This window comes from Anabrus simplex, chromosome 11 (assembly GCF_040414725.1).
Source record: "Anabrus simplex isolate iqAnaSimp1 chromosome 11, ASM4041472v1, whole genome shotgun sequence".
In the NCBI taxonomy this organism is placed as follows: domain Eukaryota; kingdom Metazoa; phylum Arthropoda; class Insecta; order Orthoptera; family Tettigoniidae; genus Anabrus; species Anabrus simplex.
The window spans coordinates 28,528,798-28,552,676 of NC_090275.1; the positions used below are offsets into that span (position 1 = coordinate 28,528,798).

The 23,879-nt window shown below is 41.1% G+C and overlaps 1 protein-coding gene across 5 annotated transcripts in view; it reads left to right on the plus strand.

Moving 5' to 3' along the window:
* The first annotated feature begins 3,961 nt into the window (after nt 1–3,961).
* Nucleotides 3,962–23,879, plus strand: part of LOC136883337 (zinc finger protein 501) — a 55,510-nt gene continuing 35,592 nt past the window's right edge. The window contains exons 1-3 of one of the 5 annotated variants that reach the window (XM_068229689.1): nt 5,218–5,403; nt 5,494–5,623; nt 21,523–21,612. In XM_068229689.1, the coding sequence (XP_068085790.1) occupies nt 21,541–21,612 (72 nt within the window). In that variant the 5' untranslated portion in view covers nt 5,218–5,403; nt 5,494–5,623; nt 21,523–21,540. Of the gene's footprint in view, nt 4,096–4,377; nt 5,132–5,217; nt 5,404–5,493; nt 5,624–19,489; nt 19,567–21,522; nt 21,613–23,879 lie in introns of those variants that run through there. The other 4 variants (XM_067155575.2, XM_067155574.2, XM_067155576.2 and 1 more) reach the window with 4 other exon arrangements.

Below are 23,879 nucleotides of genomic sequence, written 5' to 3' on the forward strand. Positions count from 1 at the left end.
TTCCTTCCCTCTTCCTTGTCTATCCCTTTCAATATCCCCCGCCGCAAGGCCCCTGTTCAGGATAGCACGTGAAGCTGCTTGGGCGAGGTACTGGTCATCCTCCCCAGTTGTGTCCTCCGACCCAGATTCTGAACCTCCAAGACACCGCCCTGGAGGCAGTAGAGGTGGGATCCCTCGCTAAGACCGAGAAAATGAAGATGAAGATTTGAGTGACAAAGGATATGTGGAGAAAGAAATATCTTACCTTGGAAGGAATCGAATATCAACTCTTGCTTAGAGCGCAGTTTGAACAGCCATTGGTTTGCTTGAACATGTGAAAATTTTTTACTGAGTTTGACTTAAACTACAGGTTGGTTGCACAAACATTTGACGGAGCAGGGTTGATGGCCGGCCACACAAGTGGACTAAGAACTAAAGTACAAGAACTCTTTCCGAAGGCCATATTTTGCTTTAGTCACAAGCTTAATCTGATTTAGTCATAGTCAGTTTCCTGTATCAAGGATTGTAGAATATTTCTTAGACCTTAACGGGATTAGAATGATTTTCTCATAAATCCTCTAAACGATCTCATAAACTGAAAGAATTTACAGCAAAGAGAATGCAGCTAGATTTGTTCTGGGTGATTCCGACAAAAAGAGTAGCGTTACAAACATGTTGCAAAGTTTGGGCTGGGAAGACTTGGGAGAAAGAAGACGAGCTGCTCAACCAAGTGGTACATTCCGAGCTGTCAGCGGAGAGATGGCGTGGAATGATATTAGCAGATGAATAAGTTTGAGTGTTGTCTTTAAAAGTAGGAAAGATCATAATATGAAGATAAAGTTGGAATTCAAGAGGACAAATTGGGGAAAAGGAGTTAGCGATTGGAATAACTTACCAAGGAAGATGTTCAATAAATTTACAAATTCTTTGAAATCATTTAAGAAAAAGCAAGGAAAACAACAGATAGGGAATTTGCCAGCTGGTGGACTGCCCTAAATGCAGATCAGGATTGATTGATAGAAATGCCCCAACATTGTGGAATTTTTCATCTCGTCTTGTTCACCTAGTGAAAGAACATCGCACTTCATTCTTTCGGAGTGTTTTAGATGAAAGTTCAAACTGGAACAGTGAAACAGAAGTAGTGGCACAAGGTTTCATGAAAATACTAACTAGCATTGAAAGTTCCTTTGTGTTACTGATTTTAGCAACATTTTTACCTTCATCGGTATTGTTTTCAACAACCTTCAATCCAAGCATTTATATGTCCTATATTGCTCCAATAAAGTTCAGGAAATCAAAAGAGAGATACTAAACCTCAGGAATAAATGCTACGTAATTTGGGCCAAGACTCTGGTCTATCATAGGGTCGAAGACTCTCTACAAACTAAACGACAATATCGGGAAGAAGATCCAATAACTTCAAGGAAATGCCATTAACCACTCTATTTTTGACAACATTATTGTACAATTAGATGAACGATTTGGGCCAAAAAAACCTATTATAGTTTACTACCTTGTTGGATCCTCTGAAGTATGAAGCGTGCAATGCTACTTTTCCTCATTCTGCTTTTGAAAATCTTAAACTATCCTTTAAAAACTTGTTTGATTTTATCCGATTGAAGAATGAACTTACCGTGCTGTATTTGTTTGACAAATTTTATGGTTAACACGCTCATCAATTAGTGTTCCCTGAAAAGCAAACAATTATATACAGCCCTGCCTGAAGTGTAAAAGTTGGGTGTAGTTAGAGTAACTGTTCCAAGCACAACAGCGTCAGTTGAAATATAGTTTTCAGCTCTCAGGAGAATTAAGACTTATCAGAGGTCAAAAGAGTCAAGAGCGACTTTCAGGCTTGGCAGTCCAGAGAAGGGGAAGTTCTGCACCAACTGAAAATCACACATTTTATGATAATGCCATCACAACATTCACAAAACAAGAGAGACAAACTAGATTTCACCTTCAAGTAGACTCAAAGCAACCACAAATCATATGGAGGGACTTAATGCATAGTTTTGTTAGTAGTGGAGCATACAGTGGACAATAGAAGAACTTCTGACAAAAACTTAGCAAATAAGTTACTATCAATTTTGAGATAGGCAAATGTGTACAATGTAGTATATATGGTGCTGTTGCATCAGTGTCAGAGGTATTTCAAGTTGGCTTCTAGCCTGAAGGGTGAATAGTGCAACAGGACAGTTTTCTGATACATACATAAGAGATCAAGGAGTTTTTTTTTTTTTTTAACAGAATAGTGATGGGTAATTCATGAAATATAAGTGATTTCTACTAATCTATGCACTTTGATGTAGGAAACTGAGTAAAATAAATGTTTTAAGACGAAAACGCAATGACACGCTTGTCTTTTTTAAGGATTATGCACGGTCATTGGATTATGCACTGTCATTGGGAATAGATAACCTGTTTCTATAATCTCAATAAGTTCATTGCAGCTTTAGAAATTATATCGATTTTTTAAATCTACAGATATGTCACCAGTTATTGTGTTTCTTGAGAAGACAAGGATTTGACATGATACCGTACGCTCTGGTTAGAAGTCCTTCAATTTTCATGATATTACACAAGTCTGTATGGTTACAGCTTCGTTACATTCTTTTATATAATGTACGTTAAATTGTACTTCCTACGCCCCGTAATTAGTACGCCCTACTTTGGACAGCATACCCGCTTTTCGAAACCACCGCACGCCACTGTTATATTCGTATTATAAATTTACTCATTCGGGACAAATATTTCAGATTCCCTGTGGGAAGCAACATCTGTATCATTATCAAGTGAAACATACCGAGCAAATTGATTATCCACCAAACCCCATGTCACTACAGCCCTTGAAGGGCCTTGGCCTACCAAGTGACCACTGCTCAACCCGAAGACCTGCAGATTACGAGGTGTCGTGTGGTCAGCACGTCGAATCCTCTCGCGGCTGGGTGGACCTCGAAGCAGCCTTCAGGTCCAGGTAAAAATCTGACCTCGCCGGGAATCGACCCCGGGGCCTCCGGGTAAGAAGCAGGTACGCTACCCCTACATCATGGGACCGGCAAATTGATAAGTTATTATTATTATTATTATTATTATTATTAATTAAAAGACCAGAGAACAGTAAATCGAGCAAACTTCATCCAGAATTCAAGACGATGTACCAAAAACCAAGCAGAGTTAAACGTAATAATAGAAAAGCCCAGAATAATAACTGTAAATCGAAAGTTTCATCCAGAATCCAAAGCGAAAAACGCTACGAAGTACTTCGCTCTAAAAATTCAAATCATCGGCCCTTGCCGCCAAGTACAATGCAGTAAAAAATTCGCTAGGGAAAAAAATGGCGTATGGCTTTCAGTGCCGGGAGTGTCCGAGGACATGTTCGGCTCGCCAGGTGCAGGTCTTTTGATTTGACCCCGTAGGCGACCTGCGCGTCGTGATGAGGATGAAATGATGATGAAGACGACACATACATCCAGCCCCCGTACCAGAGACATTAACCAATGATGGTTAAAATTCCCGACCCTGCCGGGACCCCTGTGACCAAAGGCCAGTACGCTAGCCATGGAGTCATTCGCTAGGAAGTAGGAAGTAGTACGCAATAGAAATTCAAATCGCTTTCTATTACCGCCATTCCAATAGTTTAGTTGAATGCTGACAGATGGCACATACAAAACACACCTTTAGCGCTCACACGGCTATAGTCCATCTTCATAGTAAGCATAAATACCAATGTCGATTGCTACACAAAGTGTCGATATGTGTAATGTGATTTCAAGATTACCAGGATGAATGGTTATTTCATTATGTGGCATAATTCATTCGTGACAACCAATAAGGCATTTCATTGTATACAAAAGAAATAGTAAATATTGCACGTTCGAATTTGCCCCACTTATGTACGGAAGACTCACTCTAGTGAGTGCGCCCAGTACACTCTGGTGACGTCATTGGGAACTGATTCCTCGCATGCGACATTGAGTGTGATCGCGGAGTCGTAGGAACCGATTCTCGCGATTCCAGGAGTGATTCGCGCACATCACTAAGCCGCGTGAGACCAATGTGTCACCACAATTTCAACACAATGTTATGACTACAATTTTGGCCCAAGATGACTAAAAGGTACTTTTCTGTAATAAGATGCGCTATTTTATACTCTATAGTAAAATAAGAAAGAATGGCCTGGATGGAATTTTCCAGAATTTTCCTTCACTGCATATGTGGCACTTAAGGTGCTAGGGAGCTCAGGGCTCAAGAAAAGGTTCGCGTGTAGAATTATAGCGTAGGCAACGGTCCAACCTTTCAAGAAGAAGAAGAAGAAGAAGAAAACCATGCGGGAGAAGTGTATCTGGTGTTGAGCGGTCTCTGTGCTTAATTTGTAAACATGTAAGTGAATGTGGTTAGCAGTGAGTAAGAAAGTTACGACGCACTATTTGTATTTAAATTGAGTGGTCGCGTTCGCAGGAAATGAAGACAGGTCGTAAGTTTTGTGTAGAGCCATGAAATATACCGTACGCTGCTGGTGTAAACAAGAACAGTTGCAGTATGCCAAGAAGAGTCTCGTCATTTCGGGGACAAAAGTCGGACCAGTATCCAGAAATTGAAAACGGATTCAAAAACGGCCAATAGTGTTTCATACGAAATGTTACATTTAAAGGTGCTGGCGAGTGCAAAGAAAAGCAATATAGGGATCTCCAAGTTGAAAGCAAGCAAAGGGCGTCTGTGTAGATTCATGAAGAGTTACAACGCACAGTTTAAATTAAAAGTGATCGCGTTCGCAGAAAGTAAGGGCAATCGTGCTGCAGCTCGTAAGTTTCGTATAGAGCCATCAAATGTACGCTACTGGAGTAAACAGAAAGAACAGTTGCAGTGTGCCAAGAAGACACTGTTATCATTTAGGGGACCAAAATCGGGCCAGTATCCAGAAATTGAAAAAGAACTATTGAATTATGTAACCGGATTAAGGAACGACGGCAGTTCAGTTTCATACGAAATGCTACATTTAATGGCACTGGAGATTGCAAAGAAAAACAAAATAGGAATCACGCAGTTTAAAGCAAGCAGAGGTTGGGTAACTAGATTCATGAAGAGGAACAACCTTTCTCTTCGAAGGAGGACATCTCATTGTCAGCGATTGCCGAAGGACCCTATCGAAAAGGTGGTGGAATTCCATCGGTATTTCAGATTCAATATTAAATTCGCATAATTTTCCCTCCCATCTTTTGGTAAAGCTTCCGTGCCCGTTGTGCGAAAGTGAGGTTAGACATCCAACATGGCGCGGCTCGGGCGACGTCACGTAACTCAGCAGGCTTGCCAATTTACGCATTCTTAGTGACAACACCATTGGACTCTATTGGTTCCAGGTTAGAAGCCGGGGAGCGGCCCTCAGGCCTCTATTATCCCACGTGACACCTCCATTGGTTTGGATAGGTTAGTGACAAAACAATTGGTCTGGTTATGTTACGGTAGGTTAGTGACAGAACAAGTGAACTTTGAAATTCGTGGTTCTCTTACTTTTAGCAAATATGGCAGCGCTGTACTTCCACACGATGCAAGCTCTGCCAGAGACATGGGGAAGGTTGTCCGAATAGAAACACAGCACATGGTCGCAATCAGCTGATTTACGCAGCCTCGGTTTTAATTCTTCTGTGTAAGTAAGAATACTTTTTTGGGCGGAATGGTGGATTTCTGGCAAGCATAAAGGCAGGATCTCTCTTTTCGGCTACTTCAGGTATTGTTGCACTTCATTTTTATGATTTTTATTATTCCTAAGTCTGCACACTGGGTACGGAAGCAGCACCCTAACAAATGTCAAACTTGCAAAAGAGAGGTTAGGAATCCAGCATGACGTGGTCAGCGCGATACACAAGGCTGCCAACCTGATTATGGCTGGTGGCAGACCATTTGTCTGGCTAAAAAATCAGTAATTTTCACTCCTTCATTTCCGTAATGGATACATCGACACTTCAATCTTAAGTTATTTTTTACCTAATGTGGCAGTTCTGTGGCCAAACATGATGTGAGCTCTATCGGACACGATAGTAAACTGCGGCCAATACGAACACACAAAATGGTTCCATTTCCCATTGACATAGTCTCCGTTCGGTTATTCTATAATATAAGAAAGAATGATCTCCCCTCTCCCGTACTTGAAGAATAGTTTCACATTATTTTTGCTTGATTTTGTGCTTCCTAACATGCACCCCTGCCAGTGAATCCTAACCCTCACAAAATAAAACTGCCAGAGAGGTGGGTATATGTTAAAAGTTAAATTGGTGCAGAAAATCGTAAGAGCACTTTAAAAACACATTTCTGTTATTTCATTCTGATGCATAGCCTATATGAAAAAATATTTCTGGTAATGGCTATATAATGAATGAAAAGTACAGAAGTGTGTAGGTTATGCTGTGAAACGAATTACTGACCCATTAACAACAGAATGCTATTATGAGGCCAAAAATTTACCCATTAATGATAATTTTTTGTCTCATAATATAATTTTATCTTCAAATTGGGTCTTTTATGTGCTATCCATGTTACAGCACAAAATAGGAACTTCCTAAAGTAAATACAACCTGTGACAAAGTTCAGTGAATAGTCCTGTATCAACATAGATGAACAATGCACGACAGTGATCTGACTGTCCTTCGAAATATTCCCCTCCCATAACTATGTACTGCTGAGATTGGCAATACATGTCCTGGAAACATTGCAAGATGGCTTCCTTTGGGATGGTGCTCAAAAGCCTTGTCATGTTCCATTGGATGTCAGGAATATCGTCAAATCTCTCCTTTCAAAGCGAGTTTGAGTTGTGGAAATAGGAAGATGTCTGGAGGATTGAGATCTGAGGAGTATGGGGGATGTTCAAGTTGCACCACCCCCTTTTTTGCCATGAACTGTTTGACGATATTGGCTGTGTGTGGGTGAGCGTTGTCATGGACAAAAAACATGAACCTTGTTGTGCGTACTGGGGTCGTACCCCGTGTAGATGTTTCATGAAACGGGTCAAAATTTCAGTGTACCGTGCAGCATTCAACGTCGTTCCCTCAGGTAGAAATTCCTTGTGGATAATGCCTTGACTATCGAAAGAGGTGATGAACATCGTTTTGATGCATGAATTTTCAGCTCTGGCCTTTTTCCGACGAGGGGATACCGGAGAACGCCATTCCATGCTTTGCAGTTTCATTTCAGGGGCGTACCTTAGATAACCAGGTTTCATCCACAGTGACAATACGGTTCAAGAAATGCAAAAGTACGTGCTTCTGATCGTCAGTCAAGTGATGTGGCACAAGACGAGAACAAGTTTTCCTCTTCCCTAACTTCTGGGTAGCGATTTGTCGCATGGATTCACAGTTAATCTGCAGTTCATCTGCTATCATGCGCACAGTTAATGGCCTATCGTTCGTGATTAATGTCCTTCTCAAGTTTTCGTCACTGACGGCGGTCGTCAGTCTTCCGCTACGGGGGTTGTCAGAAACACTTTCCCGGCCTCCTCAAACGGGCAAACCACTCATACACACACTTCAAGGACAGTGCTTGATCTCCATAAATACTTACGAGCATCGCATGCGTTTCTTTCGGTGTCTTGCCAAGCTTAAAACAAAACTGTACATTGATCTTTTGGTCGTTCATGTTCCTGTTCGCAGTTCAGAACCAACGTACTAAACACGCACTATGTCAAACAGGTCTTACACAGCACACATAAGATGCTCAACTGAACAACGTTGGGAGCAGGTGGTCAAAACCTGCTGCTACGCAGCTGCAGCGTTGCGTGTTGCCAGTGTAGCCGAATCGACCGTTCTGACTTCATTCACCAAACTTTGTCAGAGGTTGTAAGTGTAATTATTGGACTTTAACAGTGTGTATTATTGATGATACGTGAGAATGTAAATTTTATTTCATTTTCTGAAGAGCAAGAATATCTAAATAACCTCAGGCTCTCTTATAAGGACAGCAGATTGGAATATTACAATTATACATACCACATTTGATATTTTACATACACGACCTACATAAAGATAAAGGGATTGTTCCACTACACAACGCATTCATGTGATGCTCTGTCCACTTCCTAGCTGTGGTATTTCTTAAAACAATAAATGATGCAGAAGTGGTTTGCTTCCATTTACAGCTACTCCTGCTGCGTTTTTGACGATTTGCAGGAGTTTTATACTCCAGGCAGAACAATTCGGTTTGTGCTTTTAGTCCTCAAATAGTGAAGCAGAATGCTTCTCTTTTAAATCTTACTTCAAGTGGGTTACAGAAATGACATTTTTTCTTACTGATAATTTTTCAAATCCTTTCGGTAGTCCATCAGTTACTATTTGCCAGAATGTGCAGTGAGCTGCTTTGGAGGATTTTCAAACTTTTATGAGAAGCAACCATTCACATGTACAGTGGAACCTCGATTCTCCATTTTTGGAGGGCCCACGGAATAAAGAACGTACAACAGGGGAAAACAGTAAATCCAGGAACGAATGAACCATCAACAATTTGGCTAAACATCACAAAAATGAAATATGTATACTTATAATCTTACAAAGACCCCCTAAACCAAACCAAACTACAGCCCCAATGGGCCTTCCACCTACCAAGCAACCGCCCTCGGCCCGAAGGCCTGCTGATTACGAGGTGACTCATGGTCAGTGTGACGAATCCTTTCGGCCGTTATTCCGGGCTCTCTAGACTGGGGCCGCCATCTCACCATTCGATAGCTCCGCAATTAAAGGTAGGTAATCGTAGAATGAGTGAACCTGCAACCAGCCCTCATATCGATGTAAAAATGCCTCACCTGGCCGGTAATCGAACCTGGGCCTTTTGGGTGAGAGGCAGGCAAATTAGATAACGGGGCCGGCTTCAAACATTAATTACCAACTTAAAAATCTCAAAACTTTACAGTCAGTTTTACCGGGGAAACTTCGTCAGTTTTGCTCTGAAAACTTATTTCAGTTCAGCAACTTTGATCAGCCTGAGCCAAACTCTTCGAAAAATCTTATACCCGTTACGGCAAGCCAAACAATAATCGACCACAAGTAGTTTTAAATTTTCTAATCTAATAAAATAAAGCACATTAGATACAAAAGTGCCCAACATGATGGCGTAATCCTCTTTTCTATGTTCCATTGTATTAATAATTTGGTCACCGGTATACTGTTCATGGTCAGTTTATGGAAATCTTGTACCGCGTAAATTAGGCCTACATCGGCTTTTCAAGTTTACGTTGAACTCGAGAATGTGGTTTCGAATTCTTTCAAATGTAAGCATCGATCTCAAAGTTCTCGAATACATTAAACTCAATTCCACCCGTCACTAATCACAATCAAATTGGAAAGAAAAAATATCAACACTTCGGAAATTACGATTATTCGAGACCTTGAACTCAGCTGGAAAGCGCGTTCGCTGTACAAGTTGGTACGAGTGCGAAATGACAGAAAGCTTTAAATGTAACGTGCACATATAAAACGACTGCGGTTTTTACAACATTTTAACACAAAAACGTGAAATTCCCAGTCTTATATTAGGACGAAAACAGTAATAGGCAATCCCGAAACCTCCCATGGCTTTGTGTGTAACGTGCAACATCTGTTCATGTCTCGATAACATAATCGTGTACGATAGCCTAATATTAAAATACTACTGTAAATTTGTGTTACGTAAGAAGGAGCAGTTTTGATTCCTGCCTGAAAGCCCAGTGACTATACAGTGCCCTGAGGGAAATGCAAAAAACCTGTTCGGCGAAACACTCAAAAAAATAAAAAATAAACACAAAACTCTGGACATAATGTAGATGTTTTGCAAGTGCGAACATTTGACGAAATCTGTTCCATCTTCAGGTAGAGCTGTCGAAATGCGCTCTGTCTCGTTCCAATTGTTGTGGAATCTCTCTGCTTTGATTTCCATGGATTCTCTAAACAATACCTCCCGAATGCGATGCTAAGATGGTCCCTTATGCAAGTTTGAAGCCTATCTCTTTTCCAGTACAGTACTTCCTCAAATTACTGCAGTGACAAGACGTTAACACCAAGATCCGTAAGTATGCCGTAGCCGTCCTTTCGTGAGGTGCAGTTTCTTGGAAAACGTGTGATCGAGGATTTAGCGTTGATGGGACTGAAATTTCTGGACGGCTAATCCGGGAATCTATTCTTCGAGGAACGGATAATGCAGGATTTTTACAACGTGATTTAATTAGGATGCTCGCGGGACCACATAGTTTGAACGAAGAATACGGGAAAACCTAGTTTCCGGGAACGTATAATTGAGGTTCTACTGTACTACTTTGATAATGAAATGCCAGATTATTTCATACCATTTGACTGTCTTTCTACTAAATGGGTAGGTTGAACAGTAGCATTCAAAATGGTCTACTCCACCCATGTACTCCTTGTAACTAACTTGCAAGTTAAGTTTTGAGTTTACTTAAACGTCAGTGTAGTAACTCCAGTATTTCCTACTGCAGATGACATGTTAATTCTTCTCGTACATTGCCAGGTACGTACTGGCATATCATTAATAGCAGTCCACGAATATTTCCTTGATTTTCAAAATCCTCTAACGTCTTTACATCTCTTGTACATAACCCATCCTCGGCAGTGGTATCTACATTCACGTCTTCCCTAGTACACGCATTGAACTAGAGTATATATCCTGTATTGCTCTTGCACAGTGACCAGACTTTTATGCCCCATTTAGCTAATGGTTTTGTTTGGCAAGTACTGTTTGATATACAGAGTCCGGCAGAAACAATCTACCACTTTCAACATTGGTAGCATGTTCAGCCCTGCAGTGGGGGGGGGAACCAAGCAGGGCAGCGTGTAGCAGGAAGGATGCCATTTTAGTTACCATGAAGTATTGGACTGCGATGCATCATGCTTTTGTGATTTCAGCATATTTGAAGTGTGCAGACAGTGTGGTAGCTACGCAGTGGATGTTTCAACAGCAATTCAGAATTGGGAGACATGGACGAGTACCAGAAAAGCACACAATTCAGAGGTGGGTTGAGAAGTTTGTGCTACTGCAAAGCCACCGGGAAAGCCAAGAACAGTGCGGATGCCGGAAAACCTTGAGAGAACGGAATGCTATTGACAAGAATCCTAGGCGTTCAGGAAACAAACACGCTGCAGTTTTATACATCTCAGTGAGAAGAGTACACTGCGTTCTCCACAATGATTTAGCTTACCATCCGTACAAAATGCAAGTGACTCGTAAGTTATTGCAGCGTGACTATGTCTCCAGGAAACAGTTCTGTACCAACTTTGTCCCTATTCTTGTCCAATAAGTCTGTATTCTTCCCAACTTGATAATATTGGATGATGCACACTTTGAACTGACATGCTATGTCAACAAGCAAAACACGCCATACTGGAGTAATGTGAATCCCCAAGAATTCCATGAAAAACCCCTCCGTAATGCAAAGGTCACGGTTTGGTGTGGTGTTACGGCTTCCAGGAATACTGGGCGCTTATTTTTTGAGGATCAACACAGAAACTGTCAAAGTTAATTTGAAATGTTACAGAGGCCTACTATCTTCTTGATTCCCGAATTACGGAGATAGAGCGTTCATTTGACATTATTCTATTTCCACTATTTCCAGCAAGACCACATACCGCTTGAGACATTATGGCAATGTTATGTGCGGTGTTTGCGGGAAGAATTATCTCCCATTTCAGGGACATACCATGGCTGGCCAGATCCCCTGATTCGAGTGCTAGCAATTTCTTTCTGTGGGGGTACCAAGAGCCAAGTGTTTCCATCATGTATCCCCAACTTAGAGACATTGAGGCAACGCATTCGTGAAGAGGTTCAGGCAATTCTACCTGAACTGCTGGTGAAAGTAATGGACAGTTTCGTTCGTCAACTCCATGCGTGCATCGTAAGGGGCACTGGTTATCTAAAAGATGTGCTTTTCAAAAAATGAAAATAAAACATGGCTTGTGTTATTGCAGCATGAAGTGGCATTGTTACCTATCATTTACAACTCAAGTCATTTTATTCCCTATTTATTGTTACTTAGGACCTATACTATAATGGTAGATTGTTTCTGACAAACCATGTATACATGACCTTTGAAGTAGAGGTGAGCGAAGCGACACGGATGACTTTTGAAAGCATTTTATTTGGCACAGCAATCTGCTTCAAAATAGCGTGTCAAGACGCAGCGCACTTCTGTCTTGGACTACAAGAGAAGCAGTGTTCTTGTACACGGTATCTTAACAGTGTTTCGCAATGGCGTGGTGAAACATGAACCAGTTAACTGAATAAAATGTTTGACGTTCTGATAACTATAAAATATGAGGTTCATCAAATATTTAATGAGCAGATGTACAAAATACCATATGATAGATACAGTATATAGTAATAAATTGCATTTGTTTCTCCACTACACACAATGATGCTAAAGGACTAAAGGGAATTGGTTTTACACTTAGAAGCACACTGAAATAGTAACTAACTTGAATAATTACAAAGGGCACTAGGAAAGTTTTGCAATGCGAGTGAACGCTTTATACGTTTTCAAAATAATTTCCACCACACTCAATACACTTCTCCGTACATCGAAACCAGTCACTGAACCAGCTCTGCCACTTTTCTTCGGTTACAATTTCACACTCTTGATCCCATGCTGCCAGAAGCTCCTCGTCGGATGCAAAACACCGCCCTTTCAGCTTCATCTTCACTTTTGGGAAGAGTGCGAAGTCACATGGGGCAAGATCAGGACTGTATGGAGGGTGATCAAGTACAGTCAACCCTGATCTGGCAAGAAAATAGATTGTTAGATAAGCACAATGTGCTGGAGCATTGTCGTGATGCAAGAGCCAAGTGTTGAGCCGTGACCTTGGACGGAGCTGCTTGAGAGCCTGGATGACCTGAGGCAGACAAGTCTCACTGTACCACTTCGCAGTAACTGTCCTTTGTGTTTCTAGCACAACCCGAGTCAGGATGCCCCTTTTAGTGAAGATTACTGCAATCATCCTTTTCTTCACTGACCTTGACTTTCGCACCCTCATCTTCAAACAGCCACACCTTGTTCTAGGATTTTGCTGGGACATTGTAATAATAAAGCCAAGTTTCATCACCTGTAACGATGCTATTGACGTTGCGCGAAGTCCCATTTTCATTAGCATTTCGTGGCACCATTTCACTCGATGTGACCTTTGTTCCTCTGAAAGTGAATGGGGCACCCAAAGGGAACAAACCTTTCTAACATGGAGATGGTTGTGTAAAACTGAATTAATAGCTGGTGCAGGGATGTGGAGAGTCTCTTCTACCTGCCAATATGTCAGTCGCCTGTCTTGCTGCAACATTTTCCTCATGGCTTCAATGTTTTCCTCAATCACTGATTCAGACGGTCGCCCACAACAAGGATCATCTTCAACCCCAAAATTTCCCCTCTGGAACTCTTTGTATCAGAAGAAAATTGTTGTCCGATGTAGACAGTCTTTCCCTAGCACAGGAGTAATTTCCTCCAGGCACTGGTCAACAGTTAATCCACGAGCAAAATTGTAGTGGATAATCGTGCGATATTCACCTTTTAGACCACATTGACATCTCAACTTGCTTTCAATCCCACTGCTTAGTAACAACTGGTGTGAAGGTCACGCCTTGCTGTCTTCTAGACCGGTTTTCACTCCTCTTTTCATCCCTCACCATAACAGGAGTGTCCAGCCAACCGTTTTGCATATTGCAAAACTTTCCTAGTGGCCTTCATATAAAATGAGTAACGAAATCTAAGAAGAGTCGAAGATTGCTATTATGTGCAGTAACAGACTTGACCTAATCCATTTTTAAAATCTACTTCAAATTGAAGTTTATAAACATAATTTTTGAAACTTTTGCACGTAACAAACAGGAGCGTCTTTCTGTTGTATGACCCTGCTTTGAGAACAGTAATGTTCTTTTTCTGTGTAAAACCTAAGATCTTACATTGCGGAATACATTGTTCATTTAGTAACTTGACTTGCAGTTCGGAATATGAAATTCTATTAACAAGTGTCGGTTCATCTTCAGAGCAATGTCCGGTGGAGATTTTCTGTTGAGACGAGGGGCTAAACAAAACACCATCGCTGTTTCGAAGCATCGATGTAGCTGACGTGTAAGGAACAACGTGTGTTTCTGTTCACACAACACAACACATGAAGCAATTAAAGATAAAAATTTCATGATGTTCCGTATTGAACTGTATCACAATGAAATCCTGTTTACATACTTCAGTTTTATTAAATTGTATTATTTATATATATATATATATATACACACACACACACATTTTCGCAACCGAAACAATTATAGACTGGTACATCAAGCTATTCGCAGAGTTCTGTCGGCATTTGAAAGCACAGTGCCGGACATTGAGTGTGTTGCACCGATATCCAGGAGCTAGCAATTCGCTTCAATCAAGCGACTCGTCTTCGACTTCTAGACAATTTTGGGACTTCATATTCATTAAATTATGTTGTAACTTCGTGCCTGATAACATATGCATGCTGGCTCATTTAACTTTTCACCTCTTCTTGTAAACATTATGAGGCAGTGCTGAACTTTGCGTGTGTTGTGCTACTATTCAGAAGATCGCGCCTTACTTCTTATAAGTGAATGACTTTCTACTTCTTCTAGATTTTACAATTTAAAATTGCGCAGTGCCAATCACCATTAACATATTTTGCCTCTTCAACTATTTTTGTGAAAGACTCGCTCTTTAATTTCTTATTTACCTATGCATTGTTTTTTGCATTTTATTCGGCTGATGATGACCAAGATTGGGGTCGAAACTGGTACCGATTCTGCTTATGATTAAATAGAAATGTAACACTACATTTCTTATTTGTATTGAATAGGTTGAACTACATTATTTCTTATTTCAATTTAATTGTGACACGAAGCAATCTCACTGCTTCGAAACAGTGAAGCATTGTTGTGTTGAGACAGCTGATTGTGCCGGCTTACTGTTTCGAAGCATGCACACACTATTCTGCCGTCATTGGGAGAACCAAAACTGATGGAAACAAAGACCATGTGTCCATCCATGGTCTTCATGTTGATTGGAGAATGACCGGGCTACTTCCGAGAACATGTCAAGAGCCACGTGGGGTTGACTAGGAACTGTCATTACCTCGCCTGATTGCTGCGATTGCATTAGACTGTTGCTGGGCCACTGATGATGTGTAGATGAAATGCAATTATGATATTATGGATACGAAACTAATTATATTCACTGTCCGCGAGGAATAAACTACTAGCGAATTCCATCACATCTGGATATTTAACACCTCAAAAGTGAAATAAATTACAGAAGGTTGATGGATTTCAGGTCAAGCCCAAAATGTTGATACGTAATACATCATTCACAGCAGCACATATAAGGAAAAATTCACACTTTTGATATTTAATATTTCAATTAAATTGAATTCTAGAAAGGAAATATAGTTTTGAAAAGACAATATGAAAGACCATTTTTAAAACAGTTTACCTAATTAGAATCTGATAAAGGACGAACTCCTTCCTAGTCGGATTTTCCTCTTTCTCTCTCTCTCTCTCAGATCATTCAGATTAATGCCAAGACGATCGACAGTCATATCACACAGACCGCCCGATTCCCAGAACCTCAATTCATCCCTCACCACATAAGAGTACAGCTGTTACATTCACCAGAGTCTCTTTAACATTCTGACTTCTATGAGTTTTATTATTACGTGCAATGTGTCCGTTTACCACGCTCCTCACCAACTCTCTGTAGGTGAATGGAGGTAAAATTTCCACACGAGCCTTCGCGAACGGACGATGTCATTATGGTTAATGAGGTTAGAGATTCAACATGGCGGGTCAAGCATGAGGGCACAGGGCCCGGCATTCTTCAGATTGAAATATATTCATGACGATGAATCGGTTCTTGCGTATTATTCCGACTGAAGTGACATTAGGACCATCTGAACCGAAGGCCTTAACGCTGACCATTCAGCCAAGGAGTCTCTTCCAGTATCTTGATGTAGGGGGATAAGCTACTGTGCTGTCAAGGCATAACACTGCATAGTCATTGGTTTCCTTTGCTACAAAAGCACGGAAATGGTGACAAACCATTGGTAAGGAGTTCTTGTGGTGGGGCGTTACATTTCTCCACCAGCGCAGTTGGGAACTGTTGGATGGTCGTTGGTGCCTGTGGATGTGCTGCAATACGTTTGGCAAACATGTCACACATGTGCCAGATGCGATTTAAGCCTGGGGAACGGGCAGGCCAGTCCATTCGCCGAATATTATTCTCTCGTTCCAAGAGCACCTCCACTGTTCGATGCAGTCATACATTGTCATCCATAAAAATGAAGTCGGGGCCGAATGCACTCGTACATTGTCATCCATAAAAATGAAGTCGGGGCCGAATGCACTCTTGAAAGGATGCACATGGGGAAGGAGTACACTGTCGTAATAACATTAACCGGTGAGTGTACCCCGTCCAAATATTGCAACATTGACTCCCCTCACCATAACACTTCGACCTCCAAAATTATCATGTTCGACAAAGTTCCTGGGTGTATTATGTGTTCCCACTTCTCGCCAGATGCGGGTACGTCTAGAATCGCTACTCAGGCATAATCTGCTCTCTTTTGAGAAGAACACACGAGCCCACTCCTCGTCAGTCCAGACCTGATGCTCTTGGTGCCTTCGCAAACGGTGCTGCCAATGTGCAGTTGTCAGTGGAACACAACGTAATGGTCGTTGAGCAAACAGACCACCCCTAAGCAGTCGCCGTGGCACTATGGAGCATGAGATTGGGTGCCTTGCAGTCATGTTAAATGTGGTTGCAGTTGCATCCGCTGTTTGGCGCGAGTCTATTCTTGCCTGTTGCACAGTGCAGCGGTCATCTGCTGCTGTAGTTGACTGTGGTCAACCTCTTTCTCTCCTTCGGGCAGCAGGGCCTGTGGTTTGGAATGATCTCCATACACCTGAAACAATGCTGTAAGCAATACCGAACTCCTGGGCTACACTCGTCACAGTTTGTCCTTCCAGTTTCCCCAATGATTCTTCCCTGTTGAAGTCATCCACACGGCTCCGGGCCATATTGTAATGAATAACACCACCACAGTGCTCCGTAACAGCTTGCTGATTGACTCGCACTGCCATATCCCGTTCCCTCAACTGCCTCGTTTCGTGGGTCCAGACCCATTTGGCGCTAGAGACGCACTTACCCCACGCCAGGTTTCTATGCCCGTGTGGGAGAACTCTGGCAACATATGGATATACAGTCCATCAGAACAATTTTTGTTGTGTTCATTTTCTTATGCTAGTGTGTAAAGGAAAACTAACCTTACTGTACCGTACTGTAGGAATCTATGTTTGCGTGACGTATTTATGCACTCCTACAATGTACTGTTCTTTATTTGGCGTCTGGCAATCTGGCAAGCCTCTTAAATGAGGTCATGAAGCAACATATATGATTATAAAGAAAAGTACTGTGTATAATTATTCCACTTTGGCCAGTGCAACAAAACATCTATTAAAAGAAACTTTTCATATAAAAGGTTCATGTTTTGGCCCCCATTGGACCTTCTTTAGCCTTGAAAACAAAAATATAACACAGCACTAAGAGTCCTATGAAAGATCAGTCTTGAAATACTTCAACTTGCTGTGTCATTACAGTTTTTCAAGAAGGCAATGTCTTTGCCTATTTTAGTAAATTTGATTTTTGGATTTAGATACTGGTTCACAACTTTTTCAGCCTGATGAGCATTTGCATTGCAGTATGAGATTCTTAAATTGCAATATAATTATAATGCTACATTTTGTTTTCATGTTTTATTCTATGATGAATCACGTACCCATGCCTGTAAGTTGAGAGCACATAGGGTTCCCTATTCAGTCTCCTCGTATGAAGAGAAAGGATACCATGAGTGTATTCTACTGTCCTCACCTTTGGGGGGGGGAAGGATGAAAATAAAAGAATCTCTTACCTTGTTTCCTCCTGTCATAAGAGGCAACTAAAAGTGGGGCCTCAGGGGCTCTGAACTTGGGAGCGTGGTTTGGTATCCACAGGACCCTTAGCGGAGTCCTGGCATTGCTTTCAAGTGCCAGGCTCGCCCTTTTCATCTATCCTATCCGACCTCTCTGGATAAACTTTTGTTCTGTTCTGACCCCGATTGTATTAGAGCACTGCACTCGAGGCCTAGGGAGTCTTTAATTTTCATGCCGTTCGTGGCCCTCGTCTTTCTTTGGCCGATACCTTCATTTTTCAAAGTCAGATCCCTTCCATTTTCTTCTCTCTGGTTAGTGTTATATAGATAGGGGTTGCCCAGTTGTACTTCATCTTAAAACCATAATCATCACCACTCTTACCTTATAAAATTGATGACGTGTGGGTCAGATAGGAGCCTGGCACTGACAGATTGAAAAAATGCCAGGCTTAGTTGATACCCTGTGGTTTCTAGTTGACACACTCTGTGAGCTTCTTGGAGACTACTGTGAGGATTCAGAAGTGAATAAGTGCAAGAGTATCCAAAAATTACCAGTATCAGTCTTTCAAACAGTGACCACTTGGGAGGGGAGGTGGGGATGATTTTTGTTCAGATTTATTACCATTCACTAAACCAAACGGAAAAGACTTCATTCTGGTGTATGTGTGTGAACATACTTTTTCACTCTGGTGGACTGCTGTAGCAACCAGGAGAAAACGTTGCTGGGTATTTGGTGGACTAATCCAGCAGCCATGTGGGAACGATGTCGCATGGCCAGTGAACTGTTGCGGTTAGGATTTTCTTTGCTTCTCTTTGGTAGACTGCTGGAGAAGTTTGACCTTCTTGATATCTTCATAGCTGTGTTAAAAGTTTGTCATTACTAAGAGTGGCCAGAATGTCAGGAGCAGTCAATACAGAGATAACGGTTTGAGTGACCTTTGCGCTCGTCACTTGCCACTTGTCCCTGCTGTTCACTGCCAGTGCATTACTGCTTGGTAGCTTTAAACCATTCTGGTATTGTATTCCATAATATAGGAGTAACAGTAGACTGCAGAGGAACCTCTTGCCCTCATACTGAGTAGTAGCTTTGAGGAAGATGAAGACCGGAAAGATTTAACTCTGCCAGTGCCGTGTCCTGGCTGTAATGATATTGATCCGACGATGTAAATGAGTGGTTACTGTACGACACAGTAGACCAAAGATTTTGGGTTTTTAAGTGATGATGAAACTGTACAAAGTGTCAACGAAGAATCTCTGGAAGTGGATAGTAATTGCGACAACATGATTGAAAATGAATCAGAAACAGGACCTACTCCTGGTGAACTAGTGAACTCTTATCCTGTTTTGAAACCACCTTAAATTGGTTGGGATTTGAACCCCACAGTTGGAAGCCCTGAAGATGGTTTTCCATGGTTTCCAGTTTTCACACCAGGCAAATGCCGGGGCTGTACCTTAATTTGGGCCACATTCACTTCCTTCCTGCTCCTAGTCCTTTCCTATCCCACCGTCACCGTAAGGCCTATCTGTGTGTGTGGCATACAGCATATTAGTTGGAAGAACAAACTGAATGTGATCCTGCACAGCTTCTTGCCATTAAGCACTTGCGACACCTGGCTACAAACAGAGTATCGGCCTCCTCAACTAACTGTTAGATACAGTAGGTTTAATGAATATTGAATTTTCACGAACGCATTTTAATCAAAATAGACTTTCAACCCACTGGTGTCCGGATGGCCGTTTTTGTTCTGTACATAACATCTCTTCAACACGTACTGAATGTATGTAACACAACCTAATAGGTTGAAAGTCTATTTCGATTGCAGTAGGTTTAATTAAAAAATTTTATGTATTTTGTAGTTTAATTTTGACATTCCAGAACTGCAAGCTTATTTGTTTATTAGTTTTACAATGTTCCATTTCATTGCTCAGAAATCATTGTTACATACTATAACTCTTGTAATTTAATGAAATTTATAATAATTATAACATAATCAACAAAATTATTATTGTAAGCCAAAATTATACATTTTGTTGTTTTGTTACGCTTTGTCCATTGTGGCAACCTTCAACTGAGGGAGTTTTGTAAATTAATAGCAGTTATCTGTAGTGCAGTATGATGAGTTCTTTTTAATGTTTTGTTGTATGTTTTACTGTATTTAGAAATAGAAACTTTTGTTTCTTAATACACGTAATACCGAGCGAGTGGCCACATGGTTTTGGGGCGCGTGGCTGTCAGTTTACATTCGGAAGATAGTGGGATCGCATCCCATTGTCACCAGCCCTGAAGATGGTTTTCCGTTGTTTCCCATTTTCACAGTAGGTAAATGCTGGGCTGTACCTTAATTATGGCCACGGCCACTTCCCATTCCTAAACCTTTCCTATCCTATTGTCGCCGTAAGACCTGTGTGTTTAAAGATAAAGCAAATTTAACAAATAAAAAAATGATAATGTGATAGCCTACCGCAGTTTCACGATACAGCAACATTTTGCTACACTGGTGTTAAGTTCAGACCTAGTCATCCATATTTCAGCTTATCTCAATCATGCCAATCCACTATTATTTCAAATAATTGGAGTTCTATGTACATAATCCCATTCGACCCAAAATGTATCAAATCAGGAGTGAAAACTGAAGACTATACTAATTTGAGCTAGTTTTTTAAAGTTGTACAGACCTTTACGAGTATAAAATATGGTGAGATGGCGTCTCCAGTCTAGAAAGCCAAGAACAATGGCCAAGAGGATTTGTCCTGACCACAAGACACCTCGTAATCTGCAGGCCTTTGGGCTGGGTAGTGTTCGCTTCGTAAGCCATGGCCCTTTCGGGCTGTTGCACTGTGGGTTTGGTATTTTTGTTTTGGAGACTGATGTGCATGGCGTGTGAAAATGAGTTAACTGATACGGATATCGGGAGTTTAGCTAAATATAATCATCTTCCTTGACAGTTTTTAAGGATTAAAAGTTACTCATAAATTTTAAAAATTGCAAGTCGCTGCAGAAATGGAATGACAGTCTCCTAGTTATTATTAATGATCACATATTCAATACGTACTACATGTACTGAACACTACATAATAAATTGAAAGTTTATTTAGATCACGACGACGACTTGCTTTACGTTGCACCGACACAGGTAGGTCTTATGGCAATGATGGTATAGAAAAGACCTAGTAGTAGGAAGGAAGTGGTCGTAGCCTTAATTAAGGTACAGCCCCAGTATTTGCCTGGTGTGAAATGGGAAACCATGGAAAACCATCTTCTGGGCTGCCGACAGTGGAGTTCGAACCTACTATCTCCCGGATGCAAGCTCACAGCTGCGCGCCCCTAACCACATGGCCACTTACCCGGTATATTTCGATCACTGGTTACTTAGCATTATATGAAATGGCTGAATTTTAAGAATTGGACATAGTAATGGATAATTAGGATGAGACAAAATGTCCCGGTGAATGAGAAAAGTAATCAATTTCATTGAGAGGACAAAATTTGGACTGGGCAAACTAATACTGCATGAATTTCCCTGAAACCATTATTTCTTATTTCGTTGTTGCTATAGAAATTTCCAGCTGTGAAATGTTTTGATTTTTTTATGAAGATTTTTTCTTTTTTTAGGAAGTAAAAACTTCTGAAATGGCAGAGGAATTGACGTTTATCAAGTGTGAACCAGAGTGGGTACAGGATGCTTGTGGGACTGACAGTTTGGTGAGTAATTTGACAAAATAGCTGATTAATTAATACTGCTCTTAAGGTGGCCAGATCCACAAAGAATTAACATGATTTTATCTTGCTGATAAAATAAGAGTGTAGTGTCTGTTCCTACATTTGTAGTTTTGGTGTTTTTTTCACGATGATGATAAAACACAGCTGGGAGATGATAATCATTTTTTTAATGTTTTGTCAGACTGACTGTCTGTTGAATTGAATAAACTTAACAACAAAGGAGGTGGTGAATGAGAGTACAGAAGAGCTCTCACATTTACCATCAAGCAATAGCACTCCTCTGGGACCCCAAAGTACTGACAAAAACAAAGCTGGTGATGTTCAATCAATATTTCATACTGATCTTAACCCATGGTATCGAAACATGCACCCTCACTGAGATGGACTCGTCAAGGTTACAGGCATCAGAGATAAGGTTCGTCAGGTCCGCAATTCAAAAAAAAGAAACTTGGAAAAATCAAGGAATGACATGGTAAGAAAGGAAGCTGGGATTGTTAGATCGGGTCAGCATATCCAGATTGAGGTGGTTCGGGTATTTAATGAGGATGGAGCTAATAAGGACAGCTTATTGCATGTAATACATATACAGGGTCTTTCGTATAAACTCAGACTGAACACATGGCGTTAGTACTCTGTGCTATGGGAGCTGCCTGAGCAGAACTTGTGTTACGCGCGACAGTCTTACATGAAATCTTATAAAAGATGCTGGAAGTTTCATCCTTCCCAGGTTATCCAGGTGTTTCATCTGGTAACCACATTCTGGCTGACGCGAGTGAGTTCTGCCACTGTCATTTTCTGATTTCATTTGTAATGTTTTCTTTCAGTTCCTCCAATGTGTGAGGATTTGTTCGATACTTTTTCTTTCAGTTTACCCTACAAGTAAAAATTACACGCTATTAGATCTGGAGAACGAGGGGCAAATAGACAAACACTGATCACTCTGTCTGTAAACACTTCCGAGATTGTCAGAAGGGAATTTTCTGCTGTACGAGCAGAGGTTGAATCTTGTTGAAACCACCCACGTGATATTTCTTCCATTAACTGATGGAAGAATGGCGTCAAAATGTCATCTTCGTACCTTTCTGCACTTACTGTCGTCTCAAAAATAGACCCAATTACTCATCTTGCACTAACAACACACCAAACACCAATCTTTCTGTCGTAATGAGGGACTTCATAAACACAATTAGGATTTTCTACACTCCAAATAGAAAGAGTTATGACTGTTCACGTGACCATTAAGATGAAACCAGAACTTTAACATATGAAAATACGGTGTTGTAATGATAACTGTCTCACCATGTTAAGAGCTGAGATTCAGACTGGCGACTGATGCTTGCCAGGTCGATAACATGCAGGCTGCTTGCAAGGTCAAGAACTATGCGCACACCTCCCATACTGCAGCTGCCGTAGTCCAGAGTACAAACACCGTGCATTCGGTCTGGGTTTACACGAGAGAACCTGTATATTAATATATATTGTATTGTAAAGGTGGTACTTTTTACTGATATCATAAAACTCTTCAAGGACAGCTTATGTTAACTTGGAGAGGCATGTGGCAGGAAGGCAAGACCAAGAACCCACTGGATGGAAATTGTAAAAAATGGACTTTGAAGATTGGGGAAGGACACTAGAGGTTGTCATTAACAGAACATATCTCGGTAAGTGACAGAGGCTCGCCCACGGTACCCGGGAAGCAGGAACTGTAAAGTGGTGATGTTGAAACTCTAAAACTGCTAATCGTTCTAAAAAAAAAAAAAAAACCTTCTTGTTATTAAAATAGACATCCAGAATTCCCCCTGCACTTTGTTCTATCTCAATCCTTTAATTAGAAGATCGAAAATACTGCCTCTCGGCCAGAGAGAAACGAACGGGGAGTTCAGGGCAAAATGTACCAAACAAATCCATGCACATTGGAGGAATATAAGGAAAGCATACAAACTGCAATAAGAACCATTACAGTTGCATGTCAACTGAAATTTGTTTATCTGGTACATTGCCTATTTAACTGCAGAAGGAAGACTTTTCCAGCATTTGCTATGAGATAAGAGTTTAGTTTCTCATATATACAGATTTACAGGTTATAGAAGTGGAGGTAGAATACAGGTGGGCTGTACGTGTTGGGGAGGCTGGCCGGCTGGCCCAACTGACGAGCCTAACTTGGCACACGAGGGCGAAACGCCGGCAACCAAGAATGAGTTAGCTGGAAAATTTATAATGTCCAATAACGGACCATTATATTGGTATTA